Genomic DNA, 22,557 nt, shown 5'->3' with positions numbered 1-22,557 from the left:
TACACTTGCAGATTACGCCACTTCAAGTCCATAGCCCAGAACCTTTTAAATGTTATGAGAGTGTCTCCCTCTACCACACTTTCTGGCAGTGGGTTTCAGATCCCCACCACCCTCTGAGTGAAAGAATTTCCCCTTGAATCCTTTGGAAACCTTTAATGTATGCCCAATGGTTATGGACCCCTCAACTGAGGGGAATCAGGCCTTTCTACCCACTCTATCTAAACCCCTCATAATTTTAAACACTTCAATTAAATCTCCCCTCAGCCTCTTCTGTTCCAAAGAAAACAACTCGATAGATCCTTAGAGGACTCCAGAGGTAACTGTGCAGGAGCAGGAAGAGAAGCCATTGCAAGCGATGCTCTGGCTATGATTAGATAGAGAAGAAAAGAACTAGGTGAAAGCATTCCTACCCATTTGGACCACAGTGGAGAGGCGTTGGTGGAGGATGGTGTGGTCAACAATGTTAAAGGCTGCAGATAGACCCAGAAGGATGAGGAGGGATAGTTTACCATGGTCATGGTCACGTAGGCTTTGATAAGGACTGTTTCAATACCAAGGCAGGGTTGGAAACCTGATTGGAGAAATTCAAGCAATGGAGTTATGTGAAAGGAGGACACATGAGGAGACAACAAGTTCAGGGACTCTGGAGAGGAAAGGGAGGTTGAATGTAGAGCAGTAGTTTACAGGACACGGGTCAAGGGTGTCTTTTTTGAGAGGAGCGTTGACAGCAGATTTAAAGTTAGGGGGTAAAACCCAAGGAGAGGGAACTGTTAACAATACCAGCTGACATAGGAGCCAGGTAGGAAAGTTGGGTAGTCAGCGGTGGGAAGTGAATTGATGGAGCAAGAGTCGGGCAACATGGACAAACTCAGCTGAGAGAAGGCATAACGGGGATTAGGAAAGAACCTAGAGAAAGTTGTGAGTTCAATGCTAGAGCAGGTGACTTTATCACTGAGCTAAGGGAAGGAAGGGAAGTGGCAGAGGCAGCTGGACAGAACAAAGAAGTCTATGAGCTCCTCGCACTTGCTGTTGGAGGTGGGAATGGAGGAGCCAGGGGAGAGGGGTTTTTGAAGATGGTTGGTGGTGGAGAAGAGAAGCCGAGGGTTATCTTTGCATTTCAGGATGAGCCTGGAATATTGGAGCAGTTTTAGCAGAGGAGAACAGGACCCAAAAGTGCATTATGTGGTCCAACCAGACCTAGCGGTGAATGGTCCAACTACTTGTTCACCATACACTATCAAATCTGCTTCCCTTAGACATGAAGAGAGCAGAGATGAAGGCCACACCTGGAGAATGACCAGTGTGAGAAAGAATAATAGTTTTCTTTGGGGGAAGGGCATTGAAGGCAAAAGGGGAGGATGTGATTCAACAGTTTGGTCGCTGCAGACCTATAGAGGTAGAAAAGTAGAAAATCCAGGAAATCCACAGTAAAAAATCAGACAGCATCTGAAGAAAAAGAGAGGTTTTTGTGGCACTTTGTGCCACGTACCTTCATCAGAATGTCTGTGCACATCCACAATAGCATTCCCTGGCCGGGATTTTCTGGCCTTGCTGTGCCGGGACCCACCACTGGATGCTGTGGGCCAGCCAAAAGTCCATTGACTTTCCGTGGGACTGGAAGATCCCGGTGGTGGGCGGGGCCGGAAAATCCCAGCCCCTGTCTTTTCTCTCTACAGACCGGATGACTGACCATGCCCTCCCAGTATTTTCTGGCTTTAATCCAGATTTCCAACATTGGCGTTTCCTCCTTTTTACTTTATGTGACTGTAGATTTTCATAATCTTCCTTGAGAAACCCAAGACTAAGAGGTGTAAATCTTCAAATCAATGGAAATAAAAATTGGGAGAGATATAAAGAACAAAGAACAAAGAACAAAGAAAAGTACAGCACAGGAACAGGCCCTTCGGCCCTCCAAGCCTGCGCCGATCATATTGCCCGTCAACTAAAACATTTTGCACTTCCGGGGTCCGTATCCCTCTATTCCCATCCTATTCATGTATTTGTCAAGCTGCCTCTTAAACACCACTATCGTATCTGCTTCCACCACCTCCTCTGGCAGCGAATTCAAGACACTCACTACCCTCTGCGTAAAAAACTTGCCCCGCACATCTCCTCTATAGTTTTCTCCTCTCACCTTAAATCTATGTCCCCTAGTGATTGACTCTTCCACCCTGGGCTGCCAACTCACTATCACCATTGTACACTATTGGCCAAAGTCAAGTTCTACTCCAGAGTGTAGAGGACAGAAATGTCCTACTGGAATACCAAGGTGCTCTTCTGAAGTGCTTTGTTAGGTTAATGGAAGGGAATGCCAGCAACGTTTTGGCCTGTGCCATCCAATGGATTAGTCCACAGTCTGAAACTCCTACTAGTTGCAAAGTGAGAAACTATGCCAAGACCTTTTGATCATTCACTCCAAAAACAATTTGCAAACCAAATTATTTTGTGAATACACAGTATAATGCAAGTGAAGGAGGTTGCATGCCAATCAGGCAGATTCTATAATGGGCAGGTGATCTGCTCTGCCAGGCTGCTGCCCAGGAAGTGATGGTGAAAATTACCCCCAAGATCTATTGCAGGTTGATTTCATTCCCTTCACTATTTTGGACGTATCATTGCTGTCTTCATTTCTGAAGATGTTTAAGTTAATTTATTGTAGCTCAATTGTTTCTGAAATTTTATAGCTGTGGCACCACTGATGTCAGGTGCCCATTGCCGACAACTCCTGACATGATATTTATAATAATTCAGTCATTATAAGATAGGCAGGCTCTCAATGAGAAGATTTGGGATTGAACCCCATTCTCTCTTAATATCATCATTTGGGTATGAAGCACCCTAGCGTTTTCCAGTCTCAACCACAGTACCTTGGCAAGGAAGAGACTGCCTTGTCCCAGTAATTGTGGGCGTGTGCGTCAGGAGAAACCCTATATCCCATGCTGACAGTTCCAGTGGTGGATTACCTATGGAGCAGCATTAATGATATCGAGGGATAAGTAAGATTGTGCCCTCTCACTCTGCTGATTAAGGAAAATGTTAAAGGCGCTAGGAAAAGGAGTAGGCCATTCAGCCTCTTGAGCCTGTTCCATCACTCAGTAGATCATGACTGATCTGTAACTTAAATCCATCTGTTGTAGAGGGGTAGCTTCTAAATTGGAATGGAAGATAAAAGGGAAGGTGAATTCAAACAATTTATGTTTATGGTTAAAAAAAAGAAGCAAAACGGCAATAAGATAGTGCGGCAAGACATGTTCATTATAACTTCAGAAGAATGTTTGGTGACAATTAATTTGTCGAAGTTACTCTTTCTGTACATTTTGCCCATGATTGTATTGAGCAGTCCCTTGTAAAACGCAACTAACCGAATGATAGTGCTGCTGCTTAAGGAGTTGAAAGCTTCACAAAGCAACAGGCTGTAGTCAGGTCTCTTTGGAGACTAATTATACCTGCACATTACTCATGATTACCACTTCAGGCATTCAGTGTCAAAAGAACAATCCTGTCATATTAGTGCTTTATTGAATGTGGGACTTGCAAGAATTTTGCAGAAGAGCGTTTTTTTAAAAATTGAGCTAATCAGTTAAATAGTATACACAAATAGAAAAAAAAACCGCCATTGATTTGTGTCTTGTGCTGAGTACCTGTGAGAAAAAGTTTTATTTCCGCCAAACACAATACAAAAGCAAGGTGCCCAACCCAAAATGAAGCACTTTAGACCCACTAATGTAAAGTTCCCTCATATATTTTTGTCCTATTTTAAACTTGGTTGATTACGCTGTAATCTGTGACTGCATCATTCTCTGGTGGCTGTGATTAAAAGAAGATGCACAGAATGCTTAGTGACAGGACTTCTGACAGTCTGAGTTAGGAGTTCTTAACTACCGACTAAGTGGGAGCAAGCTAATTTGCCTTTTGACTTCAAGTCATGGGTGGGACTGGGCACCTTCTTCAAGTTAATCAGCCACTTAAGACATTGGACGGTCCATTTATGAATTGATCCTAAGATTTTGAAAGCTGAGGTAGGGAGACTAAGGTATGGTAACATACACAAGGAACTAAACTCCCCAGAGCTGAAGTCACTACTGATTACCAACAGGCCTTAAAGGATTACTGTGATGTCAAACTGATGCGTTTTGAAGATCTGAACTACTAGAGGCAGATACCTTTCTCTTTTCCGCAGGCAGCTTTTGACACTGAATAAATACTGGAGTTACTCTGGCAGGAAATTTGCTCAATTATGCATGGCAAAATAACAACTAGAAGAAAATGTCATGGTTTTGAATTCTAAATGTTTTTTGTTTAATGTCTTGCCTCCATTTAGAAGCTCAGTGTAAACCTTATTACTCTGACTATTCGCCTGCTCGGCTTTTCATCCACAAAATGTGCACAAGTCATTACTTGGATTTGTTCATCACTGTAGTGATTGGGCTGAATGTAATCACCATGGCAATGGAACATTATCAGCAGCCAAAGGTAAGGATGGTTATTGTGTAATCAAACTGGAAACAGGAAAATGGCCTTTGAACCAGTTCTAAAGCTGACCACCTCCAGTTTCCTAATGCTGACTGCTTTTGAAAGCAAGTAAGAGTTGGCAGGAGATATGACTAGAGCCAACAAATTGCAACTCATCTCATACGTCAGGACATCTTCAGGACTGAAGGGTGTGAAAAGTCCTGATTCTGTTGTTGCTTGCTTGATGATGTCTGTAAGTGATGCATCCAATCCTGCTCGAAGTGTCTGTGGAAGAAAGTATTGGACTGTGTCACTGCTGCTGGATACCTCTGGCAAGGTAGCCACTGATGTGAGTGTATTGAAGTTTATTGCTCAATGCTGGACACTCAGGTACACAGTGCAATGCTGAGGATTTGAGATCTGATTGATTGGAAAACTGAAGAAAAAAGTGATGCCACATTTATTGAATATTTACATTGGCATTTCTCTTGCTAATAAGCAACACAAGTGCAACTCTTGGCCACTGATACGGTAAACTAACAGGATTCCTATATAAATATGAAAAATATTCTGAAGGAATCTGTTGAAGTGGTAAGACTGCAAAGGGATACCAACTTAATAATATAATATTGACAACTTTTAAAATACACCATTATTAGCATCTTCGCCAAACACCCCCTCCACCCACCCCACCCAGATGCATACCTCCTGATGCCCAACTCCTGCTGTCTTCTAACTTCATATTTTCGCAGTAATCCAGAGATGGTTTAACAACTCCTACTCCCCACTGTTCTAGTTACAGTTTCAATGGCTGTATAATCCTCCTATGTCCCAGCAGCTCCTATCTTAAAAACAACCGGGTGAAGCCACGATTTCTGTGAATTAACGCTTAAAGTCCCGAACCTCAGTTCTTATCAAAAAAATCATGTTGTAGCTTAAAGCAAGAGTCTCTCCTGGATTAATTAGTCAATGCTCCCTAGTCATGATAAGAATATTTGGGGGAAGGAGCAGTGAAGGGACATGTAACATTGAGGCATAGTGATGCAGATATATAAATTATTAATTACGGGATGGCAAGTAGAAAAAGCCATAAAAAGACAAATGGGTGCCTGGCTTTCACGTTTGGGGCAGTGGACATAAAGCAAGGAAGTGATGTTACATTTGTACGACACATTCATTAGACCATTATTTAAATAGGAATTAGATAAGTGTTTGAAAAGGAAAATGTAGAAGGATATGGAGAAAGGGCAGAGAAATCAGACTGAAGAAGATAGCTCTAGTTGAAGAATTAGTATCAATAGACATAACAACCACACAGACTTTCTCTGCATTGGAAAGTCTTGGAATTACTGTTAGCGATATTAGTGGACAATTACCAAACCTATTCCTACAATGTTCCTCTGTTGGCTATTTTAATGGAGGTTTTAACCCACGGGTAACAAGGAAAGGAATATGTTAATTTTGTCCACTAATACTCAAACAGCTGTTTCAAGCCTCAGGCATTTAACTCGCCTAAATTTGTCTCCAGGTGACCTTAACTGCTGCTATCTGATTCATGATGTTGCATTGTAATTAAATCTAGGGAAGAAAGATGGAGATGCCTCAATAGGACAATCAGCAGAAACATGGCAGTAATGGGGCGAAGGTCGTGAAAGCTTTGCTTATCATAGGTTTATACTGGTAGCAAACTCCTCAAGGAAACACTAAGATAAAAGCGAAATACTGCGGATGCTGGAAATCTGAAACAAAAACAAAAATAGCTGGAAAAACTCAGCAGGTCTGACAGCATCTGTGGAGAGGAAGACAGAGTTAACATTTTGAGTCCAAATGACTCTTCATACGTTTCATACGGACTCTAAACGTTAACTCTATCTTCTTCTCCACAGATGCTGTCAGACCTGCTGAGTTTTTCCAGCTATTTTTGTTTTTGTTTCATCAAGGAAACAATTGTTTCACTTCAGATCCTTTAAAATGGATGGGTTTGATTAAATTTAAATTTAAAAACCTATTCAATGATTTAATGTAGCATACTCAACCCCAGTCACTGATGTGGCACAGCAATACTATGCTAATTAAAACGTTTTTACCCCAGCTTGAGGAATAGGAATGACTCAAAAAGGGAAAAAGAAACACTTACTTTGAAAGAAGATCTGATCTCATTGTAAAACCAAAACATTTAATGAAAGACATAGAATCTTTCATAACCTCGATGCAAGCCAATGAAGTATTTTGTAAGTGTAGTCGCTATTGTAATGTCAGCAAACAAGGCATCCAAGCACACTGAGAAAAAAACCCAGCTCTTACTCGAAATAGCACCAAGAGAGGGCAGATAGGACCTTGGTTTAACATCTCATCTGAAAGATGGCACCTCCGACAGTGCAGCACTCCCTCAATGCTGCATTGGAATGGTGACTAGATGTTATGCTCACATACCTGAACTTTCCAACTTGGGGGCAAGAGAGCTACCAGTGAAACACGGCTGACACCTAGCGGTGTGTGGCAAATAGTTATCAATATATCTTGGTAAATAACATAATACACTGCTTAATATGTTGGAATATATATATATATGTGAATACCCCAACTGTTAATTCAAGGGGGCAACAGTAAATGGTTAAATGGAATCCTGAACAAAATAAATCAACATGACATAATAATAAGCAGATTCAGTCGTAACTTTCAAAAGAGAAGCTTGAAGGGAAAATATTAAGAGGCTATGGGGAAAGAGCAGGAGAGTGCAATTGATTGGATAGCTCTACCAAAGAGTGAGCACAGGCTCAAGGGGCCAAATAGCCTCCCTCAGTGCTGTATCATTCTAAATTGGCATCCACAAAAGGACAAATTTGTAATTGTTCTAATTTAATGTTTTACCTTTAATCTCAATCTCTAATGTTCTCAGGTTCTTGACGAGGCTCTAAAGATTTGTAACTACATCTTCACAATTATCTTTGTCCTGGAGTCTGTATTCAAACTAGTCGCCTTTGGTTTTCGCCGATTCTTCAAGGATAGGTAAAATACCACAGCAGTACCGAAGTTGTGGGGGTAGGTGGGGGGGAGTGGGACTAATGCTTGTTTCATTGTGTGACAGTTTGGTTTAGTTTTGCTGGTACAGAGGAGCGATAAGTAGATTGACCCTCATTATCTTTTGTACCTTGTTTAATTGGAACAGTCATCACGAAAACACCTTTGCATTGTCCAGAGACACAATAATCTCACAGTCAACATGTTTTCTGCCGTAATGCTGTGATGTCTCCCTGATGATTGCAGCATTTACTATTCTGAGGCACAGAGTGGAAGTAGTACAGATATATACATTGCAGCAGATACTCCATTAGTTTACAAGAAAATTAAGAAGGGAACTCAGCTGCTGCGTGAAATAATAACGATTTGCACCTATTTTGTCATTTAGCATTCAGGTTTTGCATCATCATGGGGTCAAGTAAGGAGCAGTTGAATTTCCCGAAACTGTTAACAGGGTGGCAATGTCCTCGAAATGGGACTGGTAGACTGAGCACATGTTGACAATGATGCTCTGCTCTCTGCTGCTTTTCCAAAGGCCCACCGCTGGCCAAAAACACCTGCCTGTTTCAAACAGTGGGTCCCCTTTTAATCAGCAAATTTGGGACCTATGATGTATATACAACCCAGATTACAGTTTAAGAACTGACAGAGCAAGAGAACTGAAGACACGTTAAAAGAAAGTATCTTTTCAATTAATTTGGCAGGGTCAGATGGAGGACGAGTGCTCCACCAGCATCCCAGAGACAGACAGACTTGTTTCTAAGATCATAACCCCAGCCCTCTCCCATTCCTGGACTTACCTTGTTAGCAGCTGAGGCCACATGATATTTACACCATGCCTGAACTCAGAGAGCTGCATGGGATGCCTGTTTGCAGGTAGCCAGCTCGCCACCTCCACTTAACTGAGTTTTAATTGGACCTCAGAATGCCTCAGGCCCCTTTGCTGCAGAAACGGGTGGGTCTGCTGGCACATGCCACTGGTCCAAAAGTCAAGATCAACCTACCATAAGCCTGACTGCCAATTTCAAAGCAGCATTTGAAGGTTTGAAGTGTCCACATTCACAATAAGGTGTTGCCATTGTTGCTGTTATAGCTTCATGCTGATCTAATTCTACCACTATTAAAAGGCACATAATACCAAAAAAAAACCTGGACATTTGGATCCTACAACATGTATTAAGTCATTAAAAACTAATATTCAACTCATTCAACTGCTCGTACTGCACTTGATTGAAATCTTCAAGTTTAGAAGAGATGTCAACTGTGTGAGTTGAGAGGCACTATATAGCCTTTCTCAATGCAATAACACTATACTCTAAAACATCAGACCTATCAATGTTATTATATTTGTCAAATCTCCTATGTTATTGACAGCGATCAATTTAATATTGCATGTGAAAATTGGACAGCATTTGTAATTATTATTGACAAAATAAAATCTGTTTAGCCCTCAATGCAATGTTGCTAAGATTGGAAAACTCTTCCCTCTGACTGCGCTAACCAAGGGGACTTCAAACCTCCAGGTGCTTGGTGCCATAATGCATTATCACCATCAGAAATAAAAACACAAGGCTTTAATCTAATTTAAGTTCCTAATTTAAATGTTAAATTAAAAACAGGATTTCGATGTGCCCTTGTGTTTACCTGCAACTCTCTAGGTTTCAAAGGCACATTAGTATTTATTCAGCTACCAAGTTTTGAAAGTTGCTTGTGATACCTCCTATGTGGTTTAACTTCAGATGGAACCAGCTGGATCTAGCCATTGTACTGCTGTCCATTATGGGGATCACCCTTGAGGAGATTGAGGTGAATGCTTCCTTGCCAATCAACCCCACAATCATTAGAATCATGAGAGTCCTCCGGATTGCTAGAGGTCAGTAAAACTGGAACTTACTATTCACTGAAGTTTATGTAAAACTCCCCTCAGACATAAAAATTCATGTCCCTTTATAGAGTTACTCCGAGTTGATAGTTTGTGCATGTGTTTTTTGATATTAGGTGAGCTGGGAACCAACAGGGAGATGAGGAATTTATTTTTACGCACTGAGTTGTTGGAATCTGGAAAGCACTGCCTGAAATGAAGTTGCAGACAGATTCAATAGTAACTTTCAAAAAAGGAATAGGGTAAATAATTGAAGGAAGACAAATCTTCTTCCGTGTTGTATGATCTTAGGTCAGGGTCAGACAATATAATGATGCCCTTCCTGCTCTAATAGCCCAATGGCACTCACTGCCAACGTTGGGTACTTCATCAAGGTACTGGAGGTTGAATTATTCTCTTGGATGTGTACTACAGGATGAATAGGCACAACAGTTATTAATGCTACAAATTAAGCTATTCTGTACCATCCATCAGGAATAGTATGGTAGGACAGGACCTCCCTCTACTCCTTAGCCACCATTTACTTTTCCAAATTCCAGGGGTAGGGTCCCATAAGACCATAAGACATAGGAGCAGAAATTAGGCCAATCGGCCCATCAAGTCTGCTCCGCCATTCAATCATGGCTGATAAGTTTCTCAACCCCATTCTCCCGCCTTCTCCCCGTAACCTTTAATCCCCTTACCAATCAAGAACCTATCTATCTCGGTTTTAAATACACTCAATGACCTGGCCTCCACAGCCTTCTGTGGCAATGAATTCCATAGATTCACCACTCTCTGGCTAAAGAAGTTTCTCCTCATCTCTGTTCTAAAAGGTCTTCCCTTTACTCTAAGGCTGTGCCCTCGGGTCCTAGTCTCTCCTACTAATGGAAACATCTTCCTCACGTCCACTCTATCCAGGCCTTTCAGTATTCTGTAAGTTTCAATTAGATCCCCCCTCATCCTTCTAAACTCCATCGAGTATAGACCCAGAGTCCTCAAACGTTCCTCATATGTTAAGCCTTTCATTCCTGGGATCGTTCTCGTGAACCTCCTCTGGACCCTCTCCAGGGCCAGCACATCCTTCCTGAGATACGGGGCCCAAAATTGCTCACAATATTCTAAATGTGGTCTGACCAGAGCCTTATAAAGCCTCAGCAGCACATCCCTGCTTTTATATTCTAGTCCTCTCAAAATAAATGCCAACATTGCATTTGCCTTCCTAACTACCGACTCAACCTGCAAGTCCCGTAACTATTTGAGATGGAGGCCTGCAGCAGGGTTGGCACTCCTCCAGATCTAGCAGGATTTCAGAACATTGCCTTGCAGCCCTTGGGGCCTAAGAGTTGCTGGGCCAAAATATGAATCAATTATTTATCTCGCACTGGTTGTTCATTCTCCAAACTGTAATCGGCCTCCCTTTCAATCTATTGGCATTTGGATTTGTTATTGTGGAACTCACTTGTACCGCAGGTACACCACTTTTGTATGATAGGTGGAGCCAGCGGGGTTGCCGGGGATCCCATCAGCCTCACCTCCAATACTGGCATTTGGATTAGAGATTAGGATTGGAAGAACATGCAACCACCATCCCCTCAGCAACATGGTCAACATTTCTCTATGATGCCGCAAAGGGATGGAATCCCTCCAGAACACTTATCCCAGCTCAAAATCCCCCTTCTCCCCCAACACCATCCCTCCCCTCCCCGTTATTTTGGGCTTGCCCAAGTTCAAGTAGATTCGAACTTTGAAGAAAAAATGATCATTTTAACAGAAGTGAGCAGGCAACTGAAGGGAAAACCTTCTTATCTCAAGGTACCTGTTTAGAATTTTGATCAGAGCAACTTTGATAGGATGCATTCAGTTCTGGACATCATACCATCAGGAAAGATATAGTGGCATAGAAGGATTGCAATGCAGATTCACCAGAGTTATGCCAGGACTTAGCAGGTTAAATTAAACTTGGCAGATATTCCTTTGAGTATAGGAGATTGCGGGAGTATTTAGTGAGAAGTTTCAAATGTTAAAAGAATTTAATAGAAAAAAATGAAGAGAAACTATTTCCCATGATGAGGGAATCAATAGCAAGGACACATAGGCAGAATTCTCCATTGTGCTGGTCTCCACTGCCACCCCCCTGCATCCAGGGAGTAAATGGCAGGCACAAACCAGCCCCCACTCTAGCAAATAAAAGCAAAATACCCCGGATGCTGGAAATCTGGAACAAAAACAGAAAATGCCGGAAAAACTCAGCAGGTGTGGCAGCATCTGTGGAGAGAGAAGGAGGATCTCTGAAGCAGGGTCAAACGAGCTCGAAACATTAACTCTGTTTCTCTCTCCACAGATGCTGCCAGACCTGCTGAGTTTTTCCAGCATTTTCTGTTTTTGCCCCACTCTGGCAGATTGCTCTACAGTCATTTAACATTTGGCAGGGTGTTATTTGGCTAAAGGCAAGACTTACACCCCCATTTGGGTCGCACGTCCCATCTCCAAGAACTGCCAGCCAATGAAATGGTTCTCTCTGGTTCCAGTAGAACCACTACTGGGACTGCAGCCTGTACCCAAATGGTGACCAGTGGAAGAGCCAGTTGTGGGGGTGGGTGGTAAGTGGGGGCAGTTTCCGGTGGGGCCAGGTTAGCAGGGCCTGACAAGAGGGTTGGGGGGCAGTGGAGGGCTGGCGGTGGACAGGCCAGGGGGAGAGGAAACCTGGGAGGCAGGGAGAGAAAACCTTGGGAGGACCTCCAGTGGGCACATGGAGCCCATAAAGGAGGTACCCCTTTATCCCCTGCCACCAACCTGTGCAACAAACGCCGCCGGGCATCCCACCTGGCGTCGGCCTCTGCTCACCATGGGAAAATTTGCAGAAGGGGCAGAAAGAGGACCTTAAATGGTCTTAGTTGGCCACTTAAGGGCTTCAGTTGGCTCCTGGGTGGGCAGGACACCCAACACCACTCCACCACACTTAAAGTCATGGTGGGGTCAGGCAAGTAGGCACCGGGAATGGCATCCATGACATTGCGCCAAATTTTATGACCCCCACATGTCTGTCAACCCATCTGTGGGGGAGCAGCAAATTCAACCCATAATCTTAAAACCATTGGCTAGGCCATACAGCAGTGAAATCAGAAAGAACATTTTCTACACAAAGGATAGCAGAAATTTGGCACTCTCACCACCACCCCATCCTGCAGCCCCCTCCCTATTGTCCATAACTCCCCAACCCAACAAAACTGTCTGATTAATTGTCGGTTTCAGTCTTGAAAGCCCCAATTTTTTTGTTAGGTCAGGTTGTCAAGGGATATGGAGTCAGGGCAAGAAAATGGCTCAGCCATGAGCTAATAGAACTACAGAACAGATCCAGTGAGCTAAATGACCCACTCCTGTTCCTAATTTTCATTTGTCTGTAAAACTCCAATATAAACTCTCACTGGCTGCTTAAGAGAGTTGGACAGTCCTTATAATCATGGATTGGTTCTAGCAGGAGGCCATTCAGCCCATTGAGTTTGTGCCGGCTCTCTGCAAGGTCGATTTTGGGCGGAATTTTACGGGCCCATCACAGCGGGGATGAGGCTGTAAAATGCGGTGAGCCGTTCAAAAGTCCATTGACTTCAACAGGACCATAAGATCTTGCCGGCGTAAAATTCCGCTCTTGGTCAGTCCTATTTTCCCGTCCTTTCCCTGTAGCCCTGCGTTTCCCTTTCCTTTCAGTGCTTCTTTATTTATTTTTTGAAAGCCACAATGAAATGCATTCCAGATTGTAACCACTTGCTGCATGAAAATGTTTTTCCTCATGTCACCTTTGGTTCCTTTGCCAATCATCTTAAAATGTTTCCTCTGCTTCTTCCACCAACAGGAACAGTTTCTCCCTTTCTACTCTGTCTAGACCCCTCATGATTTTGAACACCCCTATCAAATCACCTCTTAACCTTCTCTTTTCTAAGGAGAACAACCCAGCTTCTCCAATCCATCCATGCAACTGAAGCCCCGCATCCCCAGAACCATTCTCATAAATCTTTTCTGCACCATGTCTAAAGCCTTCATATCCTTCCTAAAATGTGATCACAGAGTTGGACACAATATTCCAGTTGAGGCCGAAACATTATAAAGGTTCACCAGGACTTCCATGCTTTTTTTATTCTATACCTCTTTTTATGAAGCCCAGGATCTTGTATGTCTTTTTAACCACTTTCTCAAACTGCTCTGCCACTTTCAATGATTTGTGCACATGTACCTCCAGGTCCCTCTGTTCCTGCACCTCCTTTAGAATTGTATCCTTCATTTTGTATTGCCTCGCCTTGTTCTTCCTACCAAAATGTGTCACTTCATACTTTTTTTTTACCTTAAAATTCTTCTGCCATTCCTTTGCCTGTTGCACCAGCCTTCCTGTGTCCTCCTGAGATCTATCTCTACCTTCTTCACAATTCAAAATACTTCCAAGATTTTTGTCATCTGAAAATGTTGAAATTGTGCCCTGTACACCCAAGTCTATGTCATTTATATATATGAAGAAAAGCAATGGTTCTAGTACTGACCCTTGGGGAACCCTTATTATATATACCATTCTCCAGTCCATAAAATAACCCTTCACCACTCCTCTGTGTTTTCTGTCACTCAGCCAACTTCGTCTCCATGCTGCCACTGTCCCTTTTATTCTATGGGCTTCGACTTTGTTGACAAGCATTTTATGTGGCCATTGTCTAATGCCTTTTGGAAGTCCATATACACCACATCAACCGCATTACCCTCATCAAACCTTTTTGTTACCCCCATCAAAAAACTCAATCAAGTTATTTAAACATGATTTGCCTTTAACAAATCCATGTTTGTTTTCCGTATGTGTCTGTCCAAGTGACTGTTAATTTTGTCCCAAGTTATCATTTCTAAAAACTATCCCACCATCAAGGTTAAACTGACTGGCCTGTAGTTGCTGGATTTATCCTTATACCCATTTTTAAACAAAAGACTAACATTTACAATTCTCCAGTCTTCTGGAACCACGCCTTATGTATCTAAGGAAGACTGGAAGATTGGAAGTGGCCTGTACCTCTGCATATTTGACCTTATTTCCTCAGCCTCTTTGGATGCATTCCAACTGGTCCAGGTGACTCACCAACTTTAAGTACAGAGAACCTCTCTAATACCTTCTCTTTACCAACATTTAGACCACCCAGTATTTCAACTACCTCCTCTTTCACTATAACTTCAGCAGCATCTTTTTCCTTAATAAAGACAGATGTAAAGTACTCATTTAGCACCTCAACCATGCCCTCTGCCTCCATGTGCAAATCTCCTTTTTGGTCCCTAATTGGCCCCACCCCTCTTCTTACTACCTGTTTCCACTAGAATGCCTCCAGAAGACTTTTGGATTCCCTTTTACGTTAGCTGTCGGTTTCTTCTCATATTCCTCTTTGCCTCTCTTGTTTCCTTTATCATTTCCCCTCTGGGCTTTCAATGTTCAGCTTAGTTCTGCCTATTAATTTTGAACAAAGTTGAGTACCGGATAAAAATCAGATGGGAATAGAATTCCTTATAAGGCCAGCACCAGATGTGTTTGAGGGGCAACTATTTTGTCTTGAATGGCAGAAGGATGTCATTAACCTTATTCAAGGATCTTGGTATTTGGATCAAATAAGGCTTATTAATTGAATTATTTAAAAGAGAACATTATTAGGTGATACATTGTGTTACTTGGCTACACAAGAACAAGTGGTCAGGAAACATCTGTGACATTGTGGTGTTTGTAGCATTTATAACCTCTACTTATGTCCCCAAAAGTCCTGAAGCTCTTGAAGATGGCGGTGGGGATGAGAGCCTTACTGAACACTGTAATCCAGGCTCTACCACAGGTGAGCACATTGCTGTAATTTTATACTGAAAGGTACAAGCAACCAGGGATGGCAAATTGTGTAGAATCTTGTTATCGCTCTGGACGCTCACTACGCTTCCATCAATAGCTCATCTTATGTTATGTTCCTAGTGTGAGAAACTGTTCAATGCAACAGCTCAATGTTGTCACAATCCCAGGGGAAACTAAAGTCTACATGGGAGTTGTCACATCAGTGCAGCGCTAACATCCCAGGCTGTTTTGTCATCACTTTGAGAGCCTCTCCATCATTACCAAAATGTGGAAGTGGCCGAATATTGGAAATCCCACCCCTGAACATCATTTTCATGGGGGAGTGAGTGAAGCTGGATCGGGATTTGCACGTGCGCATTTCATGGAGGCAGCTGCTCACGTAAATCAGCAGCTGCCTCCACTCATGTCTAGTTTGGTGACCTAAGTGCATGAAACACGATGTGCACAGAATGGACCTAGTAGGAGTAGGTCTGAACTTTGTGGCGTCCTTTGGAGAGGTGAGGTACCCTTATGGAAAGGTAGAGTATCCGTTTGGATCTGCCCGTGGACCTTTCAGGGAAATCAGGTGCCTGTTGGGAGAGGTAGGATTGGTAAAAGTATCAATGCATGCAAAATGTGCATAAACTCATTAGCTGTCAAGCTCATTGGGACTGTCAGAAGTCTCAAAAGGAACTGTCAAAGGCAGCTATCAAAAGTGTCTGTCAAGCTGTCAAGGCATTTAAAACTCCTGCCCTTTAAACTTTGAAAAAAATGACTGGCCTGTTAAAAAAAATCAGTGCTCGCTATTTTGCTCTGTCTGTTGTCATAAGCCTGAAGGCTACTAATACTGGATAAGTGCTACATGACTGACTTTACAACCTTCCATTATCACAGTAGGGGCCTTCCATGTCACAGTTTGATTGACAGTTCCAAGTGCTTACAGATCCTTTGAAGTGGGACTATGAATTCCAATGCTTGTTTGTAAGGACTGAAAGCACTTGAATGAAATGATTATTCTATTAAGTGATTGTGTAATGTGAGAATGGATGTTTTTTTTAAATATTTTGGAGGAATATTGTGTTATTCTGTGAGGAAGGCTGTGTGTCTCTGTGTGTTTAAATGGTTTAATTAAGCTGGGGAAAAGTTACTAGAAGACACATTGTCTGAGGGGTTTAAAACATGAAAGGATAGAGGTGTTGGGTTTGAGGTACAAGTGAATAGATTAGATTTAACATTTGAATTTTTAGATAAGTTTGAGAAACTAATGGGACTAAAGGCAGACAAGTCGCCAGGACCTGATGACCTGCACCCAAGGATTTTAAAGGAAGTGGCTGCAGACATAGTGGAGGCATTGGTCAAAATATTCCAGAACTCACTGGATTCTGGGAGGACCCAGCGGATTGGAAAACCACTAATGTGATGCCCCTGTTCAAGAAGGGAGGCAGACAAAAAGCAAGAAACTATAGGCCAGTCAGCCTAATACCTGTCGTTAGAAAAATGCTAGACTCCATTATTAAGGAAGAAATAGCAGGACACTTAGAAAAGCTTAACGCTATCAAACAGAGTCAACGTAGTTTTGTGAAAGAGAAATCATGTTTGACAAATTTGCTAGAGTTCCTTGACGATATAACAAGACTTTATCAAGAATGGCTAAACAGGTTAGGCCTTTATTCATTAGAGTTTAGAAGAATGAGGGGTGATCTTATTGAAACATACAAGATTCTGAGGGAGCTTGACAGGGTGGATATTGCGAAGATGTTTCCACTAGTGGGGGAATCTCAAACTAGGGGACATAGTTGCAGAATAAGGGGACACTCATTTAAAACTGAGATGCGAAGGAATTTCTAGTCTCAGAGGGTAGTGAGTGTCTGGAATTCTCTACCTCAGAGAGTTGTGAATGCTAGATCACTGAAAGTATTTAAAGAGGAGGTAGATAGATTTTTGAAATATCGGGGAGCTGACATGAAAAGGAGTTGAGGCCTGGGGCAGATCAGCCATGATCTTATTGAATGGCAGGGCAGGCTTGAGGGGCCAAATGGCCTACTCCAGCTTCTATTTCTTATGTTCTTATGTTAACTTAGTGCCAACTCATGCCAACGCCAGCCCCAAACTGATCACCCTTTACGCTACACCTACCATGCCAACTCACCCAGTATCCACCATGGACAGATCTCAGGACCCATGTTGAGATTAAATAATTCAAAGATCTACATGTCTATTGCAGACTTTATTTTAAAAATAACACTCCCATTCATTACCTTGACATTCCTTCAACTACAAGATCCCTTATAAGAAAAAATATATCATCCAAGTGCATAATCACTTATAAAACAAACATTGGAACTCATAGTCCCACTGCAAAGAATCTATAAGCACTTGGAGCTGTCCATCAAACCGAAATGGAAGGTAAAAACAAAAACAGAATTACCTGGAAAAACTCAGCAGGTCTGGCAGCATCGGCAGAGAAGAAAAGAGTTGACGTTTCGAGTCCCAGAAATGGAAGGTACCCTACTGTGATTATGGGAGGTTGTGAAATCAGTCATGCAGCACTAATCCAGTAATGGTAGCCCTCAGGCTTATGTCAACAGACAGTGAAATAACAAGCACTGTTTTACAGACATTTATTTTCAAAGATTCAAAGAGCAGGAGCTTTAAATGCCTTGATAGCTTGATAGACACTTTTGACAGTTGTCTTTGACAGTTCTTTTCGCCACTTTTGACAGTTCCAATGAGCTTGACACTTGATGAGTTTATGCACTTTTGATGCACATTCATGTCAACTTTTAACAACCTTAAAGGGCACTTGACCTCTCCCAAAGGGCACCTTATCTCCCCCAAAGGTATCTCAGGACCATCCAAACCTACCTCTCCAAAAGGGTACCCCACCTCTCCAAAGGACTCCACAAAGTTCAGCCCTGCTCTTACCAGGTCTAACCTGCACACGTCTTGTTTCACACACGTCTTGTTTCACACACCTGGGTCACCAAAGTTAGACATGAGTGGAGGCAGCCGCTGATTCATGTGGGCAGCTGCCTCTGTGAAATAAGCATGTGCAAATCCCGACCTGGCCCCATCCCCGCTCCTGTGAAAATGGTAGGTTCCGTGTTCATGTACGGGACTTTCAATTTTTGGCCACTTCCACCATTTTCACAATGATGGGGAGGCTCTCAATTGTTGCGAAAATCCAGGCCTCACTTGATGCTGATCACACGCTGATCTTCAACACTCATTCAATGTGAACACTCAACACTGACAAAGCGGCTGAACTTCAAGTTGGGATTTTGATCACCTCTTTCCCAGCCTGATTCAATTTTCAGGTGGGTTTTTAATTAGGAACCCTGCAGTGATCGCAATACAGTCAGGAGGCTATTTAAATATGCAAATTCAGGTCCTGCACTTGTTGTAGAACTTCCCCTATCGCACCCCCAGTCCAGTTTTCATGGAATATTGGACTGAGATTACCTGTCCGGTGTTTTACAGATGTTGAGCATCTTTAAAGGGACAAGCACTCCAGGCTGTTCAGGAAAGCTAAGTTTTTGCTTCTTTTCAAGTTTTAAGCTCCTCCTAGCCCCACAAAAAATCTTCCTGGCCACTACCATGGCCACGGGCAGGCTCAGAGTGTCATTGCCAGCATTGCACCTATTTCAGGCCTGATTTGAGAATCTCACACCTCTCTTCCCTTTCCCTATTCAAGGACTAAGCATTTTGGAGATTATTCTCTGCAGTCTGCTGATTATTGCCAGGTCAGCTGTCACACACTTGTTTTTTTTTTTATTCATTCATGGGATGTGGGCGTCACTGGCTAAGCCAGCATTTATTGCCCATCCCTGCTGCAGTTCTGCACTCTCTCTGGGCTGACTGGTGTAGCAGTAGCTCCTAATCCCCCATCCCCCAGAAGAGAAACTTAATGGTAACAGTATGACTTATTCCATTTCTCACACCAGCCATCTTAACACTTGCCCAAATAAAAGTGTCACATCAATGTAGATGTCACATTCACTACAAGACAGGCTGAGGCCTCAGCTGATTTTGCTTATGGCTTTCAATATTCATGGGAAAGACACAACTTTAATTCTGTCTGAGGTCAGATTGAAACTGAGGTCCTGAAAGTGCCCCAATGGAATGTGACAGCCCCGCCATTGCAAGGGAAGAGCCTTCAGTACTTTCTGGCTGGGTCCAATTGCCAGACCTGAAAGTACGTTATTCTACCCAAACTGGTTTCACAGCTTTTGGGAGTTCATGAAGTTCATGCATATGATGGTCTGAAAATTTGCAATACATTCAGAGGTATCATGTAATCATCCTATAATTAAATGTTTTTTTTTGTCAAATGTTCTCCAATTTAAAAAAAAGAAGCATTGAAAGGTACGAGATTTGCATTTTGGCTTGCAGCCATGAATGGAGCACAAGTCAGTGAGAATTACGTCAATGAAATAACCTCATTCGTGAAGTGTTGCATGAAACTGAGAAGTCAGAAGCAGTTTCATAGCTTTAACATTTAATTCCACATGTCCCCTTCCTCTTACAACTAGGGCAAGTGATTTGTTGTGGTAACTGACCTGCTGTCACTCAGATCCACAAAGAAATGGCCATTTTCGCTGCCCTCCAAGATTTAGTGGTACTAGAATTACACACTTCATTGTAGGGTAAGATTTTGAAGAATTCATCACTGGATGGCTCTCAGTGTGACTCACTTTCCAGGGATGGAATTTAATTCCCTCCCCTGTGGCAAATTTAGTGGCAGAGGGGCATTTAAATGAATGGGAGGGTGGCGGGTAGGTACCCCGCTGCCTTCCCACTCTGCCCCGATTAAGTCTATAGCTGGAAGGCTCGTGGATTGCCCTCTTGCCCCGCCGCCAATTGAAGCCCTTAAGTGTGCAATTAATGCCTACTTAAAAGCCTCATCCCACTGCGGCTGGTATTTAACTAGCATCTGGCAGGAGGCTCACCATACAGGAAACTAGAAAAACAAATGCTGGGGTTCCTTGCAGGCTTCTAGGGGAGAGGTCCCTCGTTCAAAGGCACTCATGCCTGAGCAAAGGACCCAGCATCAGGAAGGGAGGGGCCTGCTGAGACCCACCCCACTGACCTTGTTGCCAATTCCCCTCCCTCTTCCCTACCTCCACGACCCCACCCCACAATACCCCGCCCGCCAGCTCGCCCGCCCGCCCGCCATAACTCACCTGTGGCCTGGCAACCCTGAGCCTCAGATGGATGCATTACCGGCAGCAGCCACCACCTCCCAGGTGGCACTGCTGAGAAATGAAAAGCTTCCGACCTCTGATTGGCTAGCAGCTCTTAGCAGGTGAGACATCTGCCCCTGGGGTCTTTGATCCTGGGAAGGCCTGCTGCTGCCCAGTTAAGTGCCTGAATGCGATGGGCCTTCCCCAAGAGATGTGGTGTGGGGCCCTCAACAGCACTCCAGTAGGAGAGCGAGACCCCCATTGCCAACATTAAATTCTGCCCCAGGACTACAGGCTTTTAAAACACAAGCTTAACTCCACCTAGGCAATACCCCTTGACTTACCTCATCTTCTACAGTTTCCTCCCTCAGTGGTGTTCAAATGTTGAGCCTTGTCCACTCACTTGCATCTCTTAGTTTTGAACAAAGAAAGAAAAAACTTACATTTATAATGTGCCTTTCACAACTTCAGAATGTCCTGAAGTGCTTCACAGCTTCTGAATTACTTTTTGAACTATAGTCACTGTTATAATGTAGGAAACACAGCAGCCAGTTGAAACACATCAAGCTTCCACAAATGGCAACGTGACCAGATAATCTTGGTGATGTTGACTGGGGTACGAATATCGGCCAGTGCACCAGGGCATACTCCCTCGTTCTTCTTCAAATAGTGCCATGGAATCTTTGACATCCACCTGAGAGGACAGACAGGGTTTAGCCTAACATCTCATCTCCAAAATATTTCATCTGTTTCCTCACTCCATAACCTCAACCTTGATGAAACTATAAAGTGATCGAGTTTGTGTTACTGCAATAAAATTTGATGTACATGTTTATTAATCCTCTCATCATTTGGCAACTAGACGAAATATTTATTTCATACTGTAATGAGTATAAACTTAGAAGTTACCATTTGTGATTTTTGCCTCTGAATAGTTAACTATTCACATGACAATCTCCTGCTGTTTTAAACCTTTAAACCTCCTTTGAAATGAAAAAGTAAGGTCATATGAACACTTTGTATATATGCTAATGCTAATATTCTAATCAGAAATTTCTAGTCTACAGTTTCAACTTGAACTCTCCATAATTAAAGTGTACCTATCATAATTGATTCTGGAAACTTCTCTGAGATGCCAGTTGAAAGTTATTCAGAGGAGAAGCTTCCAGCATCAATTAAACTAAAAATTGTACATCTGTTTTAATGATCCAAGGTTGATGGTCAGAAGACAGAGGATGAGATGGCTATTTTAAGCCACCCTACATGTGAGTCCTGCATTTTCACCAATGGAAAATTCCTTCATGATCTTTATCTCTCTCTTGCAGGTCGGGAATCTCGGACTGTTGTTCATGCTGCTGTTTTTCATATTTGCAGCTCTTGGAGTTGAACTTTTTGGGGACCTAGGTAAGATACTGCAGGCACAAATACATTTACCTTGAGCTAATATTTCTTTGTACTGATTAAGGCCCATTCATATACCTGCTTTCTTCATTTTAATATGGTTTACATAATTAGGCTTATCATAAGAACACAATGGTATTATTTATTAATCTTGGTGATCAGTCTCTATCAATTAATCTGCAACAGCTGTAGACATATGAGGGAAGTAAACTCCCAGTGATGGAGTGCTTTGGGAACCATAGGTCCAAAATCACCTATTCTCCTTGAGCATACTACATTTATTACATGTCATGTGTCAACATACTCATATACTGGAGCCCAAAATGTTATTTTCTTAAATAATAATATGGCCAGAGGCTTGACCTCTTTGTTTGTTGTTCTTTGAACAAGGCATCTCTCTTTTATATTGTAAGCGAAACCACCTACATGGATTTGTTGTTCTTTGAACAAGGCTTAAGATGGCTTCTGGCTGCTAACTTAACAATAGTGAGTTCTAAGAAAGTGTTCATTCATCTCTGATTATTTGCAGGCACTGTAATTTATTGGGTCTTTAATCAAATTCAATTTAATTAACTTTAATAAAGAAATAGAATCTGGGGTGTGTCCTATACCCACATTAACCTTGTACTAACATTGGACCTCCAAGGAATGAAAAATATCAGATTGAAACCAAATAAGTGCCTTGAATTGTCCGTAGGGGAATCTGTTCCCATTAGTTGCTATACATGTGTGCAATAATAGACAGCACTTTGGAGACTTCCTTTTGGTTTTATTTAGTTTGGTGACATGAATATTCTAAGATA

At 42.5% G+C, this 22,557-nt stretch overlaps 1 protein-coding gene across 1 annotated transcript in view; it reads left to right on the top strand.

Annotated features, from left to right (window-relative positions):
• cacna1g (calcium channel, voltage-dependent, T type, alpha 1G subunit) overlaps window positions 1-22,557 on the top strand; it is a 1,015,897-nt gene that overhangs the window by 945,987 nt on the left and 47,353 nt on the right. The window contains exons 26-30 of the mRNA XM_078570777.1: window positions 4,322-4,473; window positions 7,352-7,461; window positions 9,213-9,346; window positions 15,110-15,180; window positions 21,679-21,757. Coding sequence (XP_078426903.1) covers window positions 4,322-4,473; window positions 7,352-7,461; window positions 9,213-9,346; window positions 15,110-15,180; window positions 21,679-21,757 — 546 coding nt within the window. The remainder of the gene's footprint in view (window positions 1-4,321; window positions 4,474-7,351; window positions 7,462-9,212; window positions 9,347-15,109; window positions 15,181-21,678; window positions 21,758-22,557) is intronic.

The sequence above is a fragment of the Cetorhinus maximus genome, chromosome 24 (assembly GCF_964194155.1).
Source record: "Cetorhinus maximus chromosome 24, sCetMax3.hap1.1, whole genome shotgun sequence".
Lineage (NCBI taxonomy): Eukaryota > Metazoa > Chordata > Chondrichthyes > Lamniformes > Cetorhinidae > Cetorhinus > Cetorhinus maximus.
The sequence above is the reverse complement of the archived record's forward strand: the minus strand, read 5'-3'. Positions and strand labels throughout refer to the sequence as shown.